Source organism: Myxine glutinosa, chromosome 7 (genome assembly GCF_964187855.1).
Source record: "Myxine glutinosa chromosome 7, kmMyxGlut1.1, whole genome shotgun sequence".
NCBI classification, from domain to species: Eukaryota; Metazoa; Chordata; class Myxini; order Myxiniformes; family Myxinidae; genus Myxine; species Myxine glutinosa.
Window position 1 is genome coordinate 72,711,046 of NC_136267.1, and position 23,385 is coordinate 72,734,430.

The following is a 23,385-nucleotide window of genomic DNA, read 5'->3' on the forward strand; positions in this document are numbered from 1 at the left end:
AGCAGAGAACAAATACTAGTCAAGGTGGAATGTCAAAACACAATAAACTAGAACGGCACTCGGTAGAGCGTATACCTCCGCCAGGCTGAACACATTGTTTTGTATCCCAATGACAGGCCGGATCTGGATTCGGACTTAAAGCAAAATCTAATCGGCTTGTCCTTGTCACTTAACCAACTCATCCACCTAGTTTAGTCATAACTCGCCCATAACTTTTTAAAATATCATGTTACATATCGCATTTCACCCGATCTCTCAATGGTGAAGAATCACTTTAAAATGAAATAATTCTCATATCGAAATCCATATTCAGATCTTCACCAAAATCGTATTGATTCGTCCTTGTCACACACCCAACCTGTCCACCAAGTTTCACCCAAATCAGTCCATACCTTTTTGAGATATCATGCTATATATCGTTTCTGGCCCTATCTCCCAATGGTGAAGAATCACTTAAGCAATTCTACTGGCCGGATCCGAATCCGGATCTTCACCAAAATCTAATCATTTCATCCTTGTCACATACACTACCTCTCTGCCAAATTTCGTCCAAATCCGTCCTCAACTTTTTGAGATATCTTATTCACAGACAGACAGACAGACAGATGTAAAATCGGTCAGAGACCGAGGACTTGCCGGAATGTACTTTCTTATCATCCATTTTGGACAAATATGGCAGCCGAACCACGTGACCGATGACCTCATCATTATTTGTTTTCTAAACTAATTTATTCCTTGATGATGCTCAATAAATGGCGTCTTGATCGGATGAAGTTTTGTACTTGTCAAATTATGACGTCATAATGGAGGCACCAACATCATTAACATATTTTATTCCCCATGTGGAGTTCTTCACAATGAGCCATGTCTCAATTTTTTCTATTCAGCACTTTCGGAGATATAGAGGTGCAAAGTTTTTCGGTTTTTCCAAGATGGCGGCCGACCACGTGATTGATGACGTCATCATTAACATATATTATTCCCCATGGAGAGTTCTTTACAATGAGCCATGTCAATTTTTTCCATTCAGCACTTTCAGAGATATAGAGGTGCAAAAATTTTCGGTTTTTCCAAGATGGCGGCGGAACCACGTGACCAATGACGTCATCATTAACATATTTTATTCCCCATGGAGAGTTCTTTGCAATGAGCCATGTCTCAATTTTTTCTGTTCAGCACTTTCTGAGATATAGAGGTGCAAGGTTTTTCCGAGATGGTGGCCGAACCACGTGACCGATGACGTCATCAATTGGGCACAGTCTATTCCCGGGCAAGACCAATATGTGTGCAAAGTTTGGCGATTCTACGTGCAACGGTGTAGACGTAGTGCTGCAAACAGACAAATGAAAAATCGGTCAGAGACAGAGGACTTGCCGGAATGTACTTTTTTATCGGCCATTTAGAACAAATATGGCGGCCGAACCACGTGACCTATGACGTCATCATTAACATATTTTATTCCCCATGGAGAGTTCTTTACAATGAGCCATGTCTCAATTTTGTCTATTCAGGACTTTTGGAGATATGGAGGTGCAAAGTTTTTGGGTTTTTCCAAGATGGCGGCCGAATCATGTGACTTATGACGTCATCATTAACATATTTTATTCCCCATGGAGAGTTCTTTACAATGAGCCATGTCTCAATTTTTTCTATTCAGGACTTTCGGAGATATGGAGGTGCAAGGTTTTTCGGTTTTTCCAAGATGGCGGCCGAGCCACGTGACTGATGACGTCATCATTAACATATTTTATTCCCCATGGAGAGTTTTTACAATGAGCCATGTTTCAATTTTTTCTGTTCAGCACTTTCGGAGATATGGAGGTGCAAATTTTTTCGGTTTTTCCAAGATGGCGGCCGAACCACGTGACCGATGACGTCATCAATTGGGCACAGTCTATGCCAGGGCAAGACAAATACGTGTGCAAAGTTTGGCGATTCTACGTGCAACGGTGTAGACGTAGTGCTGCAAACAGACAAACAGACAGATGAAAAATCGGTCAGAGACCGAGGACTTGCCGGAATTTACTTTATCGGCCATTTAGGACAAATATGGCGGCCGAACCACATGGCTGATGACGTCATCATTAACATATTTTATTCCCCATGGAGAGTTCTTTACAATGAGCCATGTCTCAATTTTTTCTGTTCAGCACTTTCGGAGATATCGAGGTGCAAAGTTTTTCCAAGATGGCAGCCGAACCACGTGACCGATGACGTCATCATTAACATATTTTATTCCCCATGGAGAGTTCTTTCCAATGAGCCATGTCTCAATTTTTTCTATTCAGCACTTTCGGAGATATGGAGGTGCAAAGATTTTCGGATTTTCCAAGATGGCGGCAGAACCACGTGACTGATGACGTCATCATTAACATATTTTATTCCCCCTGGAGAGTTCTTTCCAATGAGCCATGTCTCAATTCTTTCTATTCAGCACTTTCGGAGATATGGAGGTGCAAAATTTTTCCGTCTTTCCAAGATGGCGGCCGCACCACGTGACCGATGACGTCATCATTAACATGTTTTATTCCCCATGGAGAGTTCTTTACAATGAGCCATGTCTCAATTTTTTCTGTTCAGCACTTTTGGAGATATAGTGGAGCAAAGTTTTGCCGTTTTTCCAAGATGGCGGCCGACCACGTGACATATGACGTCATCATTAACATATTTTATTCCCCATGGAGAGTTCTTTACAATGAGCCATGTCTCAATTTTTTCAATTCAGCACTTTCGGAGATGTTGAGGTGCAAAGTTTTCGGTTTTTCCAAGATGGCGGCCGAACCACGTGACCGATGACGTCATCATTAACATATTTTATTCCCCATCGAGAGTTCTTTACAATGAGCCATGTCGCAATTTTTTCCGTTGTGTACTTTCGGAGGTGCAGAGGTGCAAAGTTTTTCGGTTTTTCCAAGATGGCGGCCGAACTACGTGTCCGATGACGTCATCATTAACATATTTTATTCCCCATGGAGAGTTCTTTACAATGAGCCATGTCAATTTTTTCTGTTGAGTACTTTCGGAGATATCGTGGTGCAAATTTTTGCCGTTTTTCCAAGATGGCGGCCGAACCACGTGACCGATGACGTTATCATTAACATATTTTATTCCCCATGGAGAGTTCTTTACAATGAGCCATGTCAATTTTTTCTGTTGTGTACTTTCGGAGGTTTCAAGGTGCAAAGTTTTTCGGTTTTTCCAAGATGGCGGCCGAACCACGTGACCGATGACGTCATCAATTGGGCACAGTCTATTCCAGGGCAAGACCAATATGTGTGCAAAGTTTGGCGATTCTACGTGCAACGGTGTAGACGCAGTGCTGCAAACAGACAGACAAACAGACAAGAAAACAATCGGTCAGAGACCGAGGACTTGCCGGAATGTACTTTTTTATCGGCCATTTAGAACAAATATGGCGGCTGAACCACGTGATAGATGACGTCATCATTAACATATTTTATTCCCCATGGAGAGTTCTTTACAATGAGCCATGTCTCAATTTTTTCCATTCTGCACTTTTGGAGATATCGTGGTGCAAAGTTTTCCCGTTTTTCCAAGATGGCGGCCGAACCACGTGACCGATGGCATCATCATTAACATATTTTATTCCCCATGGAGAGTTCTTTACAATGAGCCATGTCTCAATTTTTTCTATTCAGCACTTTCTGAGATATGGAGGTGCAAAGTTTTTCGGTTTTTCCAAGATGGCGGCCGAACCACGTGACCTATGATGTCATCATTAACATATTTTATTCCGCATGGAGAGTTCTTTACAATGAGCCATGTATCAATTTTTTCTATTCAGCACTTTTGGAGATATGGAGGTGCAAAATTTTGCCGTTTTTCCAAGATGGCGGCCGACCACTTGACTGATGACGTCATCATTAACATATTTTATTCCCCATGGAGAGTTCTTTACAATGAGCCATGTCTCAATTTTTTCTATTCAGCACTTTTGGAGATATGGAGCTGCTAAGTTTTTCGGTTTTTCCAAGATGGCGGCCGAACCACATGACCGATGACGTCATCATTAACATTTTATTCCACATGGAGAGTTCTTTACAATGAGCCATGTCTCAATTTTTTCTATTCAGCACTTTCGGAGATATGGAGGTGCAAAGTTTTTGCTTTTTCCAAGATGGCGGCCGAACCACGTGACCGATGACGTCATCAATTGGGTACAGTCTATTCCAGGGCAAGTCAAATACGTGTGCAAGGTTTGGCGATTCTACGTGCAACGGTGTAGACGTAGTGCTGCAAACAGACAGACAAACAGATGAAAAATCGGTCAGAGACCGAGGACTTGCCGGAATTTACTTTATCGGCCATTTAGGACAAACATGGCGGCCGAACCACATGGCCGATGACGTCATCATTAACATATTTTATTCCCCATAGAGAGTTCTTTACAATGAGCCATGTCTCAATTGTTTCTGTTCAGTACTTTCGGAGATATAGCGGTGCAAATTATTTCGGTTTTTCCAAGATGGCCGCTGAAACACGTGACCGATGACGTCATAAATTGGGCACAGTCTATTCCAGGGCAAGACGAATATGTGTGCAAGGTTTGGCGATTCTCCGTGCAACGGTGTAGACGCAGTGCTGCAAAGAGACAGACAGACAGACAGACAGACAGACAAACAGACAGACAGACAGACAAACGAACAGATCAACATACTTGCCGGAAAAAAATTTCCGGCAAGTAATAAACAGACAAACGAACAGATCAACATACTTGCCGGAATCTGTTCCGGCAAGTAACAAACAGACAAACGAACAGATCAACATACTTGCCGGAATCTTTTCCGGCAAGTAACAAACAGACAAACAGACAAACGAACAGATCAACATACTTGCCGGAATCTTTTCCGGCAAGTAACAAACGAACAGATCAACATACTTGCCGGAATCTTTTCCGGCAAGTAACAAACAGGGGTGAAAACATAACCTCCATCCACCTTCGATGGCGGATGTAAATATAGATGAAGAGGGGAAACAGATGTAGGTAATTCCGCAGCCTGAACATGCATTTTGGCCTATAGCACAATTAACCCAGTGATTGAGTATCTGAGAAAGTTTGGTGAAGCAAGGTTTTACAGCCAAGTTGTTGATACAGGTGGCTAGCTGTCAAGCAAAGGGAGGAGTCAACGACAGGCACACACATTCCTCTGTAGCCAACAAGATAACTCAGAGGCAGAGTTTTAAAGCAAGATATTAAAATACATGCATTTAGTCATGTAGCCTCACAAACACAAATGGAACCAATAGTAATTATGTTTCCTCTCCATACAATGTAGAGGAATACCTATTAAAACTCCTATTGTTTTTCTTCTTATTCTTCCGCCTACTTTTTCCAGGTCCGAAAACTTTAAAAGTCTCAAAATATTCTCTGCAATAACGTTCTCTGCAACGGTTTGTCCGATTGGCATGAACTTTTCAGCAGTGACTGGCTAGACTTGTTTAAATTTTTTTTACTGATAATTGTGACATCATAGGTCACGTGGTATGGGTGCTATCTTGGAAAAACTGAAAAACGTTGCACCCCTATATCTCAAAAAGTGCTGCACATAAACAATTGAGACATGGCTCATTATAAAGAACTCTCCATGGAGAACAACATATGTGAATGAGGATGTCATAGGTGCCTCCATTATGACGTCATAATTCGACAAGTTAAAAACTGCATCCGATCAGGATGAAATTTCTTGAGCATCATCTAGGTATAAATTGATGCAGGAAAATAAATAATAATGATGTCATAGGTCAGGTTGTTGTGGAAAACCAATCAGGTCCACACAACTTAGTCCAACTGGTGGTTTAATTCCATTTTAGATCATGACATCATTCTGTAATACAGGAAATGCAATAGGAATAAGATGTGGCATCACATGGGACCATTCATCTATCTATAATTCCAGTAATCTCTGTGTGTATGTGTGTGTGTCTGTGTGTGTGTGTGTGTCTGTGTGTGTGTGTGTGTGTTTGTCTGTGACCGCTGTTTCTCGACAACTACCGGTCCGATATACTTTAAACTTGCCAGGTATATTGCTGGGGACCCGAGGATGTGCCTTTTCAAGGTTTGAAATTAATCGGACATGTACTTACCGAGCTATGGCGATTTAGCCGTTCGCCGTTCGCTTTGGCGTTGCGAATGGACCAAACCATTGCATGTAAATAGAGGGGGGGGTTCTGTGGTCGTTGCGAATGGACCAAACCATTCATGTAAATAGAGGGGGGGGGTTCTGTGGTCGTTACTGCCACGTGGTTTCAAAGTTTTTTTTTGTTGTTGTTGTTTGCACGCATGTTTTTTTGCACCCACGTACGGGCACGCCCTAGGATGTTTACACACACACACACCCCTACACAAATTTTTTTTTTTTTTTTTTTTTTTTTTTGGCAAGGAACGGGCACCCACGTACGGGCACGTCCTAGCTTATATATAGTACGGGCATGCCCTAGTAACATTCAATGCAAGCAAGCTTAATATTCTATGCTGGCGTACCGTTAGCGAGTCTACCAGATGTAACTTGTCACAGGAGAAGTCTCGGAGCACCGTCCGCAGCAGCGGGTCTTATAGTCGCGCCCCTAGCGGTGTCAACGAGCAGCGAGCATCACCCCGGGTTCAGTACGAATACGATTTCACTACATTCTCCCCCCTGTTAGAATTATACGGCAGAGCGGCTAGAAGCGAGCGAGCGTCAGCACGAACAGGGTGCGGAACAGGGTATCAGTCGACCCAACCGTACCGGTCCGGAGGGCGAATTTCTCTGCCAGCACGTGTCCGAAATTCCCCAGGTACGGCATCACGTATCCCAGTGTCCCCGGCGTCGGAGGCGCCACCAGGGTCGGGTGACGAAGGGGGTAACGCCAAGTCGTCGGTCCCGGGTAGACGCGGTGAGGAGGGTCGGTAGACTTTCGGCGATGGGAGCGTCGGGAGAGTCCATAGTCTCATAGATGGGTTCGATCGGTTCGTCCGATTCCCTACTCGGGTCGGCGACCCCGCATGGGGCAAGATGACGTACGGAGACAGTAGTCTCACGGCCATCAGCCGTCATCACACGAGCATGCTCAGGATTAGCCTGGAGAATCTGCACTTTGTCCACTAGGGGGTCGTACTTGCTCACGCGAACCGCCCGTTTAAGGTAGGCCGGCCCGGGCTCAGCGAGCCAACTGGGTAAAGACCGTATACACCCCGTGCTCCTGGGGTTGTGGAAAAGTCGCTCGTGGGGAGTTTGGTTGGTTGCCGTACGCAGGAGAGCCCTGATCGAGTTCAACGCCGCAGGTAGCGACCAAGCCCATTTATCGAGGCCCCGGCCGAGGGTCCGGAGGTTGAGCATGACGGCCCTCCAGATAATCCCGTTGAAGCGTTCGATCTGCCCATTGGCCTGGGGTCTGTACGGCGTGGTGTAACTAGAAGCAATGTTATTTTGGAGCAGATAGCCGCGCACCTCCTGAGACAAGAAGACCGCACCCCGGTCGGTATGGACATAGGCCGGGTACCCGAACATTGAGAACAAGTTCTGTAAGCACGCATCACCGTGGCAGCAGTCATGTCCACGCACGTATAAGCAAAGGGGAATCGCGAGTACTCATCGACGATAGTGAGCAAATAGCGAGAGCTGCTCGACACCGGCAATGGGCCCTTGAAATCCATCGCCAAGCGTTCCCGCGGCCTCGTAGCCTTAACCAGAGTCCCCATGGGTGGGTTATAGAAACGCGGTTTGATTTCCGCGCATATAGCGCAGTCGCGACAGATACGGCGGATATCGTCAATCGAGTATGGGAGATTGCCACGCCGCACAAAATGAGCGAAACGCGTTACGCCCGGATGGCCCGCAGTGGCATGCAGCACATGTAGGCCCTCCAAAGAGGTGATACCCGCGCATGTAGCCGGTCTTGATAAGGCATCGGCGGCCCGGTTATCCTTCCCCGGGCGGTATTTGATGGTGTAACAGAAGTCGGCGAGTTCGATACGCCAGCGAGTGATTTTCTCATTCTTAATGCGCTGGGTGTGTAAGGTGTCGTACATGAACGCAACGCTTTGCTGGTCCGTGATGATTTGGAAGCACCGCCCGAGTAAGTACGGGCGCCATCGCCGAATAGACTCGACGATCGCATACGCTTCCTTTTCGACGGACGAGTGTCTCCGCTCAGCGGTGGTAAGAGTCCGTGAAAAGAAAGCCACCGGACGCCCTCATCCGAGGCATCACTTTCGAGGACGAAAGATCCGCTCTCGTCGATTGTCGCCACGGCGGCACGGGCGATGTCGGCCTTAAGGCCTTCAAAGGCCGCCAATGCGGCCGGACTCAGTGGGAAGGTGTCGCAGGCCACGAGGGGGCGAAGTTTCGCGGAGAAATTTTGTACCCATTTGGAGTAATGGGCGAATAGCCCGAGGGCGTGCTTCAGGGACGCCCGATCGCAGGGAGGTGCCATGTCGAGCAAAGGTCGCAGACGCTCCTTATCCGGAGCGACAGAGCCATGGGTCACGGTGTACCCCAGAAGATCTATCTTGCGTAGGGAGTATTGGCACTTATCCTCGTTCATAGTTAAGTGATACCTCTGCGCGACCTCGAGGAAGCGCTTCAGATTAGCATCATGGTGCCCTTGGTCATATCCACAAACCGTAAGATTGTCCAGGTAGATGAAAACATCGGTTAAGTGCTCCCTCGCAATGAGGTCATCCATGGCCCTCTGGAAACAGGCGACCCCGTTCGTTACCCCAAAAGGCAATCGAGTAAATTGGTACAACCGCTGCCCCGACTCAAAAGCGGTATAGATACGATCCGCCCTAGAGATAGGGATCTGATGGTCCGCACTACGGAGATCGAGAGTGCTATAGACCGAATACTGGGACACCTGTTGCACCAGCGCGTCCATCCCCGGAAGGGGGTAGGCATCCAGCTGTGTAAAGCGGTTAATCGTTTGGGAATAGTCGATTACCATGCGTCTGCGGTGGGCCTCGCTTCGCACCACCAAGACCTGGGCTCGCCACGGCGACCGGCTCGGTTCTATGATACCGTCTTTCAAGAGCTGAGCCGTTTCGTCCGCAATGAATTGCATGTCTGCGCGAGAGTAGCGCCATGATTTTACCGCGACAGGGGTACAGTCGGAGGTTAGATTGGGGAACAGCGAAAGCGGCTGGATGTCCATTTTCGCTAGGGCGCACACAGCAAGCGCGTCCGCCCCCACAACAAGCGTGTCAGGCCCACCAAACTCCATTACCAGACGTCCATGCAGCTTAAGAAAATCGTGTCCTAACAGAATATCAGCAAATAAAGCAGGTAAAACCATAAGGTGTACATCAGGAAAAACCCGTCCCTGTAGCACGAGTTTCAATCGGCATTCCCCCTTCGTGCTGAGTCGAAGCCCCTGGGAAGCCATGAAGATCCGTCTCGTAGACCTCCAGACCCGCCATCCATGCCTGAGCACTAGTCGCTGGTCGATAAAACTATCCGTAGACCCTGTATCCACCAAGGCCCGAACACAATGGCCTTCGACCATGAGGGGAATAAGGGCTTGAGCCAGGCCGGACGAGCCTGCTGGGAGTGGGACTGAACCCCCCAAATGGGTCGGACGAGCCTCGCGGGTGGATCCTATGCCAGCAGCAGTTTTGCGGTCGTGGCCGGAGTATTCGTTGTTCATGGGGAATCCATTAACGCCATCAGAGGGCTTTCCCATGCATTCCGGTGTTTCGCGATTCAAAATCTGACAATTTTGACGGGAAAAAGCCTCCGTAGTATTTGAAAACACCTTTTGACACTTTTGGCAGGAAAAGGCCTCCGTAGTATTCGAAATCGCCTTTTCCGGGGTGAGGGCCACCGTTGTCTCAGGAGCGACACGAGGAGAACGTACCGCTGGGGCTTGGCGAGGCTCCAAAGCCCCTCGCGTGGCCAGGAGTCTGGTCAAGGACGCGTACGCCGTGCCCGATTGAGGATGAGACTGTGGTGGCTGTCCGGTGACGCCCGCCAAGGTCGTCTGAGCGCCCAGGGGCCCGCAGAGAGGGGCCCTGCCCTTCGAAGCCGGGTAAGGCGCCGGGTTTCGGGCTCGGCTCGTAGGCTCCGCAATGAGCCCATTCAAGGTCGCGCGCGGCCGCGAGCCGCGTGCGGTTTTCCGGCACACTTTCGCGTAATGTCCCTTTTGCGAGCACAAATGGCATATTGCGTCCCGAGCCGGACACACGGGCCGGGGATGACGTTGCCCCCCACAGAAATAGCAGGTGGCCCCACGTAAGGCCTTGGGTCTGGCCGTAGCGGCAGCCGTCAGGACTGGGTCTTCCTCCGGAGCATCCCGGAGTTCCGCGAGCAGGTCTGCGTCCTCGGCGGTAGCACTCTCCGGCCGTGCGTGTAGCGTAGTTCCCGCCAAGAGGCGCGTGCGATCATAGGTGTTCGATTGCAACCGCGCTTCGGTGTATACTTTTCCTTGCTCGAGTGCCGTAGCGAAGGTCAGGTCGGTCTTCTCCAGGAGCTTGAGCCTTAGTTCCTGGGAGGAGACCCCAGCAATATAGGCGTCTAAAAGAAGATCATCCTGAGACTGCGCGGGAGTCCGTGGCTCCCTGGTGCTGTCCAGCAAGAGCTGCCGGAGCTCCTGGGCGTAGTGGTCCATCGGCTCGTTGGGTTGCTGACGTCGCATTAGCAGCAAATATCGTTCATACACCGGGCTCTTTTCCTTTATGTACAGCCGTTTGAGCTCCGCGATCGAGAGGTCGTACGTCGCGAATTGAGCGATGGAATTGTACACCTTGTAGTCGATTTTTGAATGAAGCGTTGCTAGCTTCGCGGTAGCCGTTGGCTCGGTCTCAGGCTCCGCGAAATGATGCTCCAACGTTCTGAGCCAGTGCTTCAGTTGCAATCCACCATCCGGGGCTTGCGGGTCGGCGCAGAATATGGCAACCGCCAGCGTCTTGTTGCCCGCCATGTCGGTAGATATAAAATGGAATTAAGTTTTGTGGAAAATCAATCAGGTCCACACAACTTAGTCCAACTGGTGGTTTAATTCCATTTTAGATCATGACATCATTCTGTAATACAGGAAATGCAATAGGAATAAGATGTGGCATCACATGGGACCATTCATAACATTCAATGCAAGCAAGCTTAATATTCTATGCTGGCGTACCGTTAGCGAGTCTACCAGATGTAACTTGTCACAGGAGAAGTCTCGGAGCACCGTCCGCAGCAGCGGGTCTTATAGTCACGCCCCTAGCGGTGTCAACGAGCAGCGAGCATCACCCCGGGTTCAGTACGAATACGATTTCACTACACAGGTGGTTCGGCCGCCATATTGTTTTAAGGGAAAAAAAACCTTTAAAACCACGAAAAACCCTTTTTCTCCGAAACGGCTGAACAGATTGAGGCCAAACTTTACATGCATGACCGCGTACCCATGACGAACAAAATGGTTAACGACCATGACGTCACATGGTTTAGGACATGGGTTCCCAAGGATTTGGAAACTGGTGCAGAAAATTCAGGAGAACATCTCTAATTAAAGTAGCTTTAGGTTAAACTGGTTTGAGGTTTTTTTCAATTGGCAGATACTGCAATGTATTGTGTTACAGCCCACAAGCAAAGCACCCCAGAGATGAGTTTTCAAATATTTTTTAATTTTCCTGGTTATTATTACCATGAAGCGAAAGGCAGGGTTAAGCATTCGGGTACATACGTACGTCATACGTACAGTCACGTGAAAAAGTAAGTACACCCCATGTAAAGTTTTGACTTTTTCAACATATTTCAACATACAGCTATTTGATCTTCATTTCAACAATATTGATAGATAAAGGTGATATAATATAACAAATATCATGAAACATTTACATTTTGAAGTCCATTGTATAATTTAAATAAACATAAATGAAAATTTCGCATCTGGAAAAAGTAAGTACACCCTTGGCTCTAATAGGTGGTATTGCCCCCTTTGGCAGAAACAACCTCAAGTAGGCGTTTCTTATAACTGTCTACCAGTCTCTGACATCGACTGGGAGAAATTTATGCCCACTCCTCCATGCAGAATTCTTTCAGCTGTGCGATGTTTGAGGGGTTTCTTGCATGCACAGCTCGTTTCAAATCCCCCCACAACATCTCGATGGGATTTAGATCCGGGCTTTGACTTGGCCATTCCAGAACCCTCCATTTCTTTCTTTTCAGCCATTCCTTGGTGGATTTACTGGTATGTTTCGGGTCATTGTCATGTTGCAAGGTTCACCTTCGGTTGAGCTTCAACTTTCCGACAAATGGCCTCACATTATCCTCAAGCACCCTCTGGTACAATGAAGAATTCATAGTGGATTCTATGATGGTGAGCTGCCCAGGCCCTGATGCAGCAAAGCTGCCCCAAACCATAATATTTCCACCACCATGCTTTACAGTTGGTATCAGGTTCTTGTGGTCAAATGCTGTCTGGTTTTCGCCAAACATGTCTTCTGGTACTGTGGCCAAATAGCTCTACCTTTGACTCATCTGTCCAGAGCACATTGTTCCAGAAATGCTGGTCTTTGCCTATGTGTTCATTGGCAAACTTTAGTCTTGCCCTGATGTTCTTTCTGGACAGCAAAGGTTTCCTCCTGGCACACCTCCCATGTAGATCAAATTTGTGCAGCCTCTTTCTAATGGTAGACTCGTGAACTTTGACATCAACAGTGGCAAGAGCTACCTGGAGATCCCTTGATGACATTCTGGGGTTCTTAGAGACTTCTTTCAGCATCTTGCGGTCTGCTCTCGGGCTGAACTTGCTGGGGCGGCCTGGCCTGAACAAGTTGGCAGTTGTTTGGAATCTTCTCCACTTGTAGATGATCTTCCGGACAGTCGAATGATTGATTTCAAATTGTTTGGAGAGCTTTTTAAATCTCTTCCCAGACTCGTAGGCATCTATAACCTTCTTTCTGAAGATCTCAGATAGCTCTTTTGATCTAGGCATAGTGACGCCGCACACTTCAACAACAAAGAGCAAACTAAACTAAATGTCTGAGGTTTAAATAAGATAGGTTCCTTCAAGATCCTCTAACGATGTTCTAATCATTTGCACCTGAGCTGGTGCACCTGATTCTAATTTTAGGTATTTGAAGTAGTGATAAATGTAGGGGTGTACTTACTTTTTCCACATGCGAAATTTGCATTTATGTTTATTTAAATTATACAATGGACTACAAAATGTAAATGTTTCATGATATTTGTTACATTATATCACCTTTATCTATCAATATTGTTGAAATGAAGATCGAATCGCTGTATGTTGAAATATGTTGAAAAAGTCAAAACTTTACATGGAGTGTACTTACTTTTTCACATGACTGTACGTACGTACGTGCGTGTCTGCATTTTAAAACTTCATTTTCTCGGCAACAGTTGGTCCGATTGACATGAAATTTTCACCATAGGAGGGCCTCCTCCTGTAGAATATTTTAGTGAATATTATGATGTCACAGGTCATGTTGTATGGGCGCCATCTTGGAATACCAAAAAACTTTGCACCTCTATATCTCAAAAACCGCTGCACAGAAATAATTAAGATGGGTCTCATTGCAAAGAACTCTCCATTCGGAATAACATATGTGAATGATGACGTCATAGGTGCCACCGTTATGACGTCATAATTTGACAAGTAAAAAACTTTATCCGATCAGGATGAAATTTCTTAAGCATCTTCTCGGTATAAATTGATGCAGAAATAAAATTATAATGACGTCGTAGGTCACGTGATTCGGACGCCATATTGTTTTGAGTGGAAAGCCTGAAAAACCACTAAAATCAAATTTTCTCCAAAACGACTGAACAAATCGAGGCCAAACTTTGCAGGCAGAATCGCATACCCATGACGAACAAAAAAGTCAACGAGCATGATGTCATGCGTCACATGGTTTCGGAGTTATGACGTTTTTAAGCATAAACTTTTAAAACCTAGCTCCTCCCTCATTTTTGATCCTATCGAGGGGAAACTTCACAGATGTGTTCAGCATATCAGTCTGCTAAAATGACCTTTTGGAATTTGCGATAGGTGACGTGATTTGGCAGATATAAATAATTAAACAACAATATTTAAATATTTATAACTCTTGAACCGCTTCATTTATCGACGTGAAGCTTTATATTATAGTAGAGGTCATGAAGTGTAACACGTGTGCACAATTTTAAGATGATTGGATGTACGGTCTAGAAGCTAGAAGTTGTTATTGCACGAAGAAGAAGAGTTCTGGACTGGGCATGGAATTAATTATCACACTGCTTATGACAAGCAAATAAAAGTCATTTAGTCAAATAAAATAAAAATAGTCAGCAATTGACCTCAAATAAAATTCTGATTTCAGATTTGTCAATCGCTGAGGTATATTAACACAGGACCAAAACAGATTTGGCGAAATTCCTACGATTTTTGACAAAAATATAACATTTGTGTCTGCATTTCAGTAAAGTAAAGTGTGTGCCGTGTCAGCATTTTAAAAATTGAAACGTGGCTCATTGTAAAGAACTTCATATGGGGAATAGGTGTTGTTAACGATGACGTCATTGGTGCCATAATTATGATGTCATAATTCGACAGGGACAACGCTTAGTCTGATCAGTTTGAAATTTATTGAGCATGATCTCTGCAACAATTATTTAGAGATATAAATTTATGATGTCATCACTCACGTGGTCTGGCAGCCATATTGGATCAAAAAAAAGGAAACGTTCAAAAATAGAGGAGTTGGCTTACACCAAGTTGACTGCGCAGGGTAAGTATTCTATGAATACCATCTCGTTGCAATGTGTTAATAGAGTTTCATTTCTTAATTTAAAATAAATATTTGTTTTTTTATGGAAAAGCCTTGAAGTCGAAGTGTTCATTTGCCTTTTCAATTGATTTTCTTGTTCTGTTCTAAAAATTTCTCGCAAAACCCTTTGTCACAAATAAATTTGCTTTACTTCACTCGCATTAATTAATTTCACAAAGAAATTGTTCAAATGAGAAATATTGTTTCATTAAATACTCTGAAAGTCTAAATTGAATTAAGTTGTGGTTCTTATTGACATTTCTTTGGTTTCAAAAAATTGCTATGATCCCCACTGGGCCATGACATGTCAGGTCAAAAGCCAGTTGGGCCACATAGCGAAAAAAGTTGGGAAACACTGGTTTAGGAGCTATAATTTTTGAAGCATAAACCTTTAAAATCTACATTCTCTCTCATTTTTTATCATATTGAGTGGAAACTTCACACATGTGTGTTCCACATGTCTGAGTACTAAAATGACTTTTTGGAATTTGCGATAGGTCACATTGTTTGGAGGCGATCGATAATTGAACGATAATCTTCAAATCCTTGCATCTCTTGAACTGCTTCATTGATCGATGTGAAACTTTAAAGTCATGTGGAAGACATCAAGTGGAATAAGTGCATAACATTTCAACATGAATGGTTGTTCGGTTTGGCAGCCATAAATAAATTGAAGGGGAAAAAATTTTTTTTAAATTATTTTGAGCCACTTTAATAATCAACATAAAACTTTAACCTAATGAAGATGTCTTCAAGTGGAACAAGTGTTTACAATTTCAACATGATTGGTTGTATGGTTTGGGAAGGTTATTTTGTGATTGTATCATTATGTTATAATGTGAAGAAGAACAAACTCGTCATTTTATCTTTTGCTTTGTTGTTTTTCTTTTAATACCTTGCTTTGCTACCAATTTATTTTTAAATGCTCTCTGAAATCATCATTAGTTGTGCACCGTTGAGCAAATTATTGATACGGATAATGTTTTTTGTTTTTCTTGCATGAAGTGAAAGAAGTGAAAATGTAGTTGTTCTGTTTCTGTTTTTAGACCTTCGCGAACCCTCACTATGAAGGCAGCCTTATTCCAACCTACGGAATTCTCTTTGGAATGGCCGTTTGGGCGTTTTTCACTGGGGGTGGTACAACTCGCACCTTTGTTCGGTTCTTGGGCTCATGTGAGGACAAGCGTTGCGGCTTTCCATCTTTTCCTTCCATAACTCACTCGACTTACCCAATGTCATTATGCAAACAAAACTTATTTTTGTTTGATAACATGTGGAATATACCGACTTGGCATTTAATATGGAATTTTTTTTTTTCTTGACTTGGGTTTACTTTCTTAACTCAGTATATCAATCTGGTGAGTTTCTTTTACACTTTGGTGATTTATTTGTTAAAAGAACCATGTCACTGATTGTCTGTCGCAGCAAGAAGTCAACAACACGATTATATCACAGGTGGCGTGGCAAAATGTGCGGACAGGTGCATTTGATGATTGGCTTCACAGTCGGGTATACAAGGGTTGTTGCGTTCTGTATTAGTGGAAAACAAATGCTGCACGTCTCCAAAAGTTATTGCCGCTTCCTCTGGAGATGGTCCATCAACTCGACAATGCTGTTTGTCATGGAGTGGTGGCTTTACGAAATTACGGCATGAAACGGCATGCTATTGCTCGGCAGTATGGCATCACTCAAGGTCAGGTGTCAAAGATCCTGAAACGAAATGCTTAGAGGGGTGTCCCTACTCCAATACCGAGGCCAGGACGTCCCCGCAGAACCACAAGGAGGGATGATCGCCAGCTGCACCGGTTAGTCCGCAATGGCCGTACCAAGTCAGCTAATTGGCTTAGGGCTGAGTGGCAGCAACTGACAAATGTGCCTGTATCCAGAAGGCTAGTCAACCAACGACTGGTTCAAGCAGGCTATCATGCCAGGCGTCCCCTGAGAAAGCCACGCCTGACCAGACAACACTGCCAGCGCTGATTGCAGTGGGCCAGAGAGCACCGTCAATGGCAGCCAGGACACTGGAATCACGTGATCTTCAGTGACGAGTCTAGATTTCTGGTCTATCGTCAAGATGGCCGCGTCCGAGTCTACAGACCGCATGAAGCCTACAACAAAGATTGTATAGTGCCAAGAGTCCAAGCTGGAGGTGGTGGGGTGACCGTTTGGGCTGCTTTTCATGCAGGGGGCAAAACTGACCTGGTTGTTCTGAATGGAAACCTGAACCAGTTCAAGTGCAGGGCCATTCTGGAAGAAACATTGCTTCCATTTGCCCGTGCAGCCTTTCGAGGAAACTTTGTCTTCCAAGATGACAATGCACGGCCTCATCGTGCTCGCACGATCCAACACTTTCTTGCCGACCGTGGTGTAGAGCATATGGAGTGGCCTGCCATGTCCCCGGATATGAATCCGAAAGAGAACTTGTGGGCAGAATTAACGCGTCAAATCGACAACTTGGACCAGCAGCCGACCTCTGTACGTGAATTGCAGCAGGCTATTGTCACTGCATTGCAAGCGATTCCTGTCCAAACCTTGGAAAATCTCGTGAACAGCATGCCTCAACGTGTACGTGCTCTCCTGAATGCTCGTGGGGGTTACACTAAGTACTGAACTGTAATTTTACTGTCCGTAATCCCAGTCGTAATTTATTTTTTATTTTTTTTTATTTTTTTTGTATACAAGATCGAGGCTCGTGAAAGAGCGAACATTAATCACACAGAAAGACAAACAGACACACAAAACAAATAACATCGGGAGCGGTCGACAAGATGGGGAGAGAGGGGGAAGGACACAAACACAACATTTGAGAGCAGGGACCGAGAGACATGGAGACATCGAGAGAACTGTGGGAGGGAGAGGGCTTTTGGGGGAGGCATGGGAAGGGGGGGGGGGTGGGAGAGGTATAAAACATATGGACACTGCCAAGACTTCCAGGAAAGAAGTTGGAATTTCAAACAAGGTGGATCTGGGGTGAATTAGTGGGGGTAGAAAAGATCAAGGTTTTGGATGGGGGAAGATAAGAGATGGTGGTGAACAGCTGTTTTGAATACCTGGAGGGAGGAGTGTGATTGAAGTGAGTGTGGGAGTTTGTTCCAGAGGCGGGAGAAAAGAGGAATGAAAGAGTGAAGGTGAGCAGAGAGCCGAGATTTCGGCAGTTTAACCATCAGAGGGTGGCTGGCAGATCTTGTGCGACCTGTAGGAATATTTGGGGGACAGAGCACAGAGAGAGCTGGGGGAGCAAGGCCGGAGAGGAGTCGGTAGAAGACAGAAAGACCACCTACCTGCCTGCGGTGAGTGAGTGAAAGGCCCTCAGAGATAGCTTCATCGCGGGAGATTCCAATGATTCTGAAAGCTTTGCTTCAATTCAACAGCGTGAAGCCGAGCCAGGTGTGAGGCAGGAGCACCAGCCCATAGGGGAGAACAGTATTCCATTGAGCTGCGGATGAAAGCCTTGTATGTGGTGAGCTCAGGTGTGCCTAGGAAGGACTTCGCACGACGGAGGATGCCCAGTCGGCGACTTTTGTTTTTTGTTTTTTTGTTTTTTGTTTTTTGTTTGTAACTTTTGTTTTTGTTAAAAAAAATTTGGCCTAATGTGCAAAATAAAGAGATACTTCTGGAAAACGTACAGAAGTTTAACACAGTACTGTCCATGAATTGAGTTCGATATCAGTTTCCATCACTTTCAAGGATCAATTTATTTGTTTCGAAATGTCAAATGTGGTTTTTGTTTCTTTTAAAGGTCAACAACAACAACAACATGCATTTTAAGGCCATTTTCCCTGCTAGAGCGGGGGTTAGCCTTGCGGTCCCCATGACAATCTTCTCCATTTTGCCCTATTTTCTGCATCTCTCCTTGTTAACCCCCTTGCCCGCATTTCTTCTTCCACCATCTTTAGCCAAGTCTTTCTCGGTCTTCCCCGTCCTCTACTTCCTTCTACAGTAATTTCCATCACTCTTCTCAACCAGTCACTTTCATCCTTCCTCAACAGATGACCAAACCATCTCAACCTGTTCCTCTTCACAGCATCAATCACAGGCAATATTCCCAGCATCTTTCGCAATTCATCATTTGTCTTCCTCTCTCTCAACGATACTCTGCACATCCATCGAACCATTCGCATTTCCAGCCTTCGTGGCTGCTCTACGTTCATTACCCTTTTTTTCTTCTTTTTTTTTTGTGTTCTTTCTTTCTTTTTTTTCTTGTTCTTTTTTTTTTTTTCTTTTAAAGGTCACATTAACAAAATCTAGAATAATTTCAACATAATTCCAATGAACTTTTGGTTCTAAGACATCTTGAAAAGTAAGTTCACCCCCACAAAAAAAAAATCCATGTTAAATGCCAAGTCTGTATATATATATATATATGTTCAACAGGTATATATATATAAGAAAGTTCAAGTATATATATGTATGAGGGGCAGTCAATAAGTAACCTTAAAATATTTTTCACAACTTGTTTATTGCATGTACGACTTTGTACGTGTGTAACAAATATATTATTTTTCAACATAATCTCCATTGCGTTCAATGCCTTTTTTTCCAGCGATTTACTCAGGCCTAGATTCCTTGAGAAAAAAAATAATATTTTTTGGCTGCTTGTTTCTAACATTTCTAACAATCTAATTGTTTCTAACAACTTCTGAAAGGTGCTTATAATATTGTCCGGGCCATTTTAGGATTTCTGTGTATAATAAGCTAATATTTAGTAATTTTTTCAGCTTTTTTTTGTTTTGATCCACTGCAAAACAAAGAAATACATGTGTGGATACCAAAATATTTTTATTTTCAACAATTTTCTGGAAGAAATGGTGCATTATTTGAAAAAAGTGCTAGAGTGCCAATATTTTGTATGTATATACATGAAAGCCTGCTTGGAGTGAGCAAAAAAGCACCAAAAGGACTCGCAGACTGTGAGAAACAAGATTCTGTGGGCTTTCATGTGTCTTTCACTGAGGAGAGGCTTCCGTCTGGCCACTGCAATGAAGCCCAGATCGGTAGAGTGTTGCTGTGATGGTTGTCCTTCTGGAAGTTTTTCCCATCTCCACACAGGATCTCTGGAGCTCAGCCAGAGTGACCCTCGGGTTCTTGGTCACCTCTCTTACCAAGGCCCTTCTCCCCCGATTGCTCAGTTTGGCTGGGCGGCCAGCTCTAGGAACAGTCCTGGTTGTTCCAAACTTCTTCCATTTAAGAATTATGGAGGCCACTGTGCCCTTGGGAACCTTCAATGCAGCAGAAATTTTTTTGTAGGCTTCCCCAGATCTGTGCCTCGACACAATCTTGTCTCTGAGCTCTGCAGGCAGTTCCTTCGACCTCATGGCTTTGTTTTTGCTCTGATATGCATTGTCAGCTGTGAGACCTTATATAGACAGGTGTGTGCCTTTCCCAATGTCCAATCAATTGAATTTACCACAGGTGGACTCCAATCAAGATGTAAAAACATCTCAAAGATGATCAAGAGAAATGGGAGGCACCTGAGCTAAATTTCAAGTGTCATAGCAAAGGGTCTGAATACTTATGTCAATGTGATCTTTCAGTTTTTTCGTTTTAATAAATTTGCAAAACTTTCTAAAATCCTGTTTTCTCATTGTCATTATGGGGTATTGAGTGTAGATTGATGAGGGAAAAAATGAATTGAAACGATTTCAGCATAAGGCTGCAACAACAAAATGTCAAAAAAGTGAAAGGGTCTGAATACTTTCTGAATGCACTGTGTATATATATATATATATATATATATATATATATATATATATATATATATATATATATAGATATATATATATATATGTATATATGTATGTGTATATGTTTGTATATGTATATGTTTGTTTATGTATGTGTATATATATGTGTGTGTATATATACAGTGGAACCTTGACTTACGAGTTTAATTCGTTCTGTGACCGAGCTCGTAACTCAATTTGCTCGTTTCTCAAATTAAATTTCCCCATTAAAATGCATTGAAATGCTATTAATCCGTTCCAGCCCGCCAAAAACCACACCAATTTTTTTTTAAATATACAGTATATATAAAAATATCTCGCGCTTTATATTTCACCTGTATGCAACATACAAGTTGGCAGGATGGCCTGGACTGGAGGTACGCACACTTGACTCTAAACTGTCCAGCCTGGGTTTGAATCCCGACCCAGCTATAACCTGTCACGGGTGAATCACAGGCAGGGTGATTCATCAATGTGTGTACCGCTAAACTGGGCACCCCGTTTGCGTCCCATTAGTTGTTGGATGTTAAGGATCTCACCGTGTCTTCCACAAAGAGAAGGCGAGCTATCGCCGGCACTCTGAACAAGTTGTGGCCTGGCATGCTCTTCTCCTCTGCCGTTATATACGTCCTCCTCGGCATCTTTTTCCAGAAGAGCCCTGTCTCGTCACAGTTGAAGATTTGCTGGGGGATGTATCGTTCGGCTTCTATCAGTTCGGCAAAAGTTAAAATAAAATCTTCAGCTGCCTTCACATCCGCCTCACCAAGTCGACAACACGCACACCTCGCTCATGTTTTTCGACGATTGCGTGTTTTATATCCAAGCACATCATCCTCTTCTTCTTCTGTTATAATAAAATCTTCAGCTGCCTTCACATCCGCCTCACCAAGTCGACAACACGCACACCTCGCTCATGTTTTTCGACGATTGCGTGTTTTATATCCAAGCACATCATCCTCTCTTCCCTTGGCACTCAATTTCTTAGGACCCATGGTTAAAACTAAGAAATTTTCCAAAATAACCAACATGCGAAAACAAAAATGCAGCGATATACGGCAGAGATACTGTACTTGCACGGCAAGATAACCACGTGACCGGAACCCACCTGGTGGCGGCTGGCGTAAACTCAAAATAACCAACATGCGAAAACAAAAATGCAGTGATATACGGCAGAGATACTGTACTTGCACGGCAAGATAACCACGTGACCGGAACCCACCTGGTGGTGGGTGGCGAAAGCTCGTAACTCAGATCTCGGCTCGCATCTCAAAGCAATAAACCGCCCGAGCGACGGCTCGTATCTCGAAAAACTCGTAAGTTGGTGCACTCGTAAGTCAAGGTTCCACTGTATATATGTATGTATGTGTATATGTTAGGGTGCATCAAACGCCCAACTATTTTTAAAAAGATGTTGGATTGATCTGTCCCAAATTTTATTTTGTTCCAATCATAAAATAAAGTTGCTATGCAAAATTTGGTAAGGTTTGGACATCATCTTCTGGGTCCACCTCACCATTTCATATTTTGAGTCGGTGGTATCAGAGTTGGAAATTTGACACGCAGCTGTTTTGAGGCCCATAAATAAAAATGAAAGGATTGACTGATTGCTACATATAATAACTCTTTGTAAAGGTATTATTGTACTCTGTAGCAATATATCATCATCATAGGGATAGGGATACAATTCATTTATATACAAATAGTCAAAATGATTTTTTTCAAAATATGGATATAAAGCTAAATGAAGAGTATTTTTAAAATATAATATATAAATTAAAGAATATCCTGAATGTTGTAGTCATCTTGTCTTTACAGAGATCTTTTAACTAGACAAGATGATTAAAACAATTATTAGGCTATACTCTAATAAAATTGGATAATTGATTTATTTGTTGTACATAATTATGAAATGACATTATTGTTACTAATACTACCTTTTTCTTTCAGATAAAACAATGGATGGCACAGTAAAGAAAGCATCTGTTGCAACAAGAGAGTCCACCAAGGTGTTTGGTCTTGGAAGTGCCATAACTGAACAAGATTCCCAGATCAATGGTACCAGACTTCCAACTTGTTTACAAGTACTACGTTGTTTCATGTGGCACACGGAAGATGGCAAACTTGAACGACGCTCTCGGTGGGAATCAGCAAAGCTTGTACTGCAGAAAGTGACACCATTTTATGGCAAGGCTAATATTCCTATCATGTCTGAACGCAAGGCTATTGAGAAAATTATCAAACTTGCAGATGATAATTCCAAGCTTAGATCAATCCCTATCAACCGAAGAACAACTCCAGCAAGCATCACAAAGGTGAATCAAATGGAGATGAAATTTATGGAGACATTTCCCTTGTGGCCCAATGATGCTAGTTCTCACATCAAGAATCCTGAAGACTTAGCATTCCTGGAATCTATGAAGACAGATCGCTGTGCAACATTTGGCTGCCAAGATAAACTGTTGGCAGATAAGATGCAGCGTAAAGTGAACCACGAGGAAAAAGAATCAGAGAGGCGAGCAAGTATGGAGCTGGAGTTCAACATAAATACTACAACCACTGTGTATAATATTAGTGACAGTGATGAAGAAGTAACTCTTGGACCTTCAACAAGCACACCAACAACCTCAAGAAGTCATCATCGTTTAGTTAGACCTGGCACATCAGTTTTCATTCCACATGACATCCTGAAGAGGCCCAGTCTTGTTTCACTGGCAACAAGGATGAAGATGACACCAACCCAACAGGCTGCTTTCACAGAAGCTCTTATTGAAGAAACAGGAGGGGATGTAGCGAAGGTGTCAACATCATATGCTACAGCAGATAAATCAAGACGCAAAATTGGACAGCATATTGCTACTACCTGTAAGGACAAATGGATACCTACGAAGCTTGCTACGTTGCACTGGGACTCAA

The 23,385-nt window shown here is 44.1% G+C and overlaps 1 protein-coding gene across 3 annotated transcripts in view; it reads left to right on the forward strand.

The window, feature by feature from the left end:
• LOC137431319 (gamma-secretase subunit Aph-1b) overlaps positions 1 to 23,385 on the forward strand; it is a 76,086-nt gene that overhangs the window by 48,962 nt on the left and 3,739 nt on the right. For 2 of the 3 annotated variants that reach the window (XM_068122529.2, XM_068122532.2), the window contains exon 6: positions 15,796 to 15,922. The exons of the other annotated variant lie outside the window; for it this stretch is intronic. In XM_068122529.2, the coding sequence (XP_067978630.1) occupies positions 15,796 to 15,922 (127 nt within the window). The remainder of the gene's footprint in view (positions 1 to 15,795; positions 15,923 to 23,385) is intronic. 3 annotated transcript variants of the gene reach the window in all.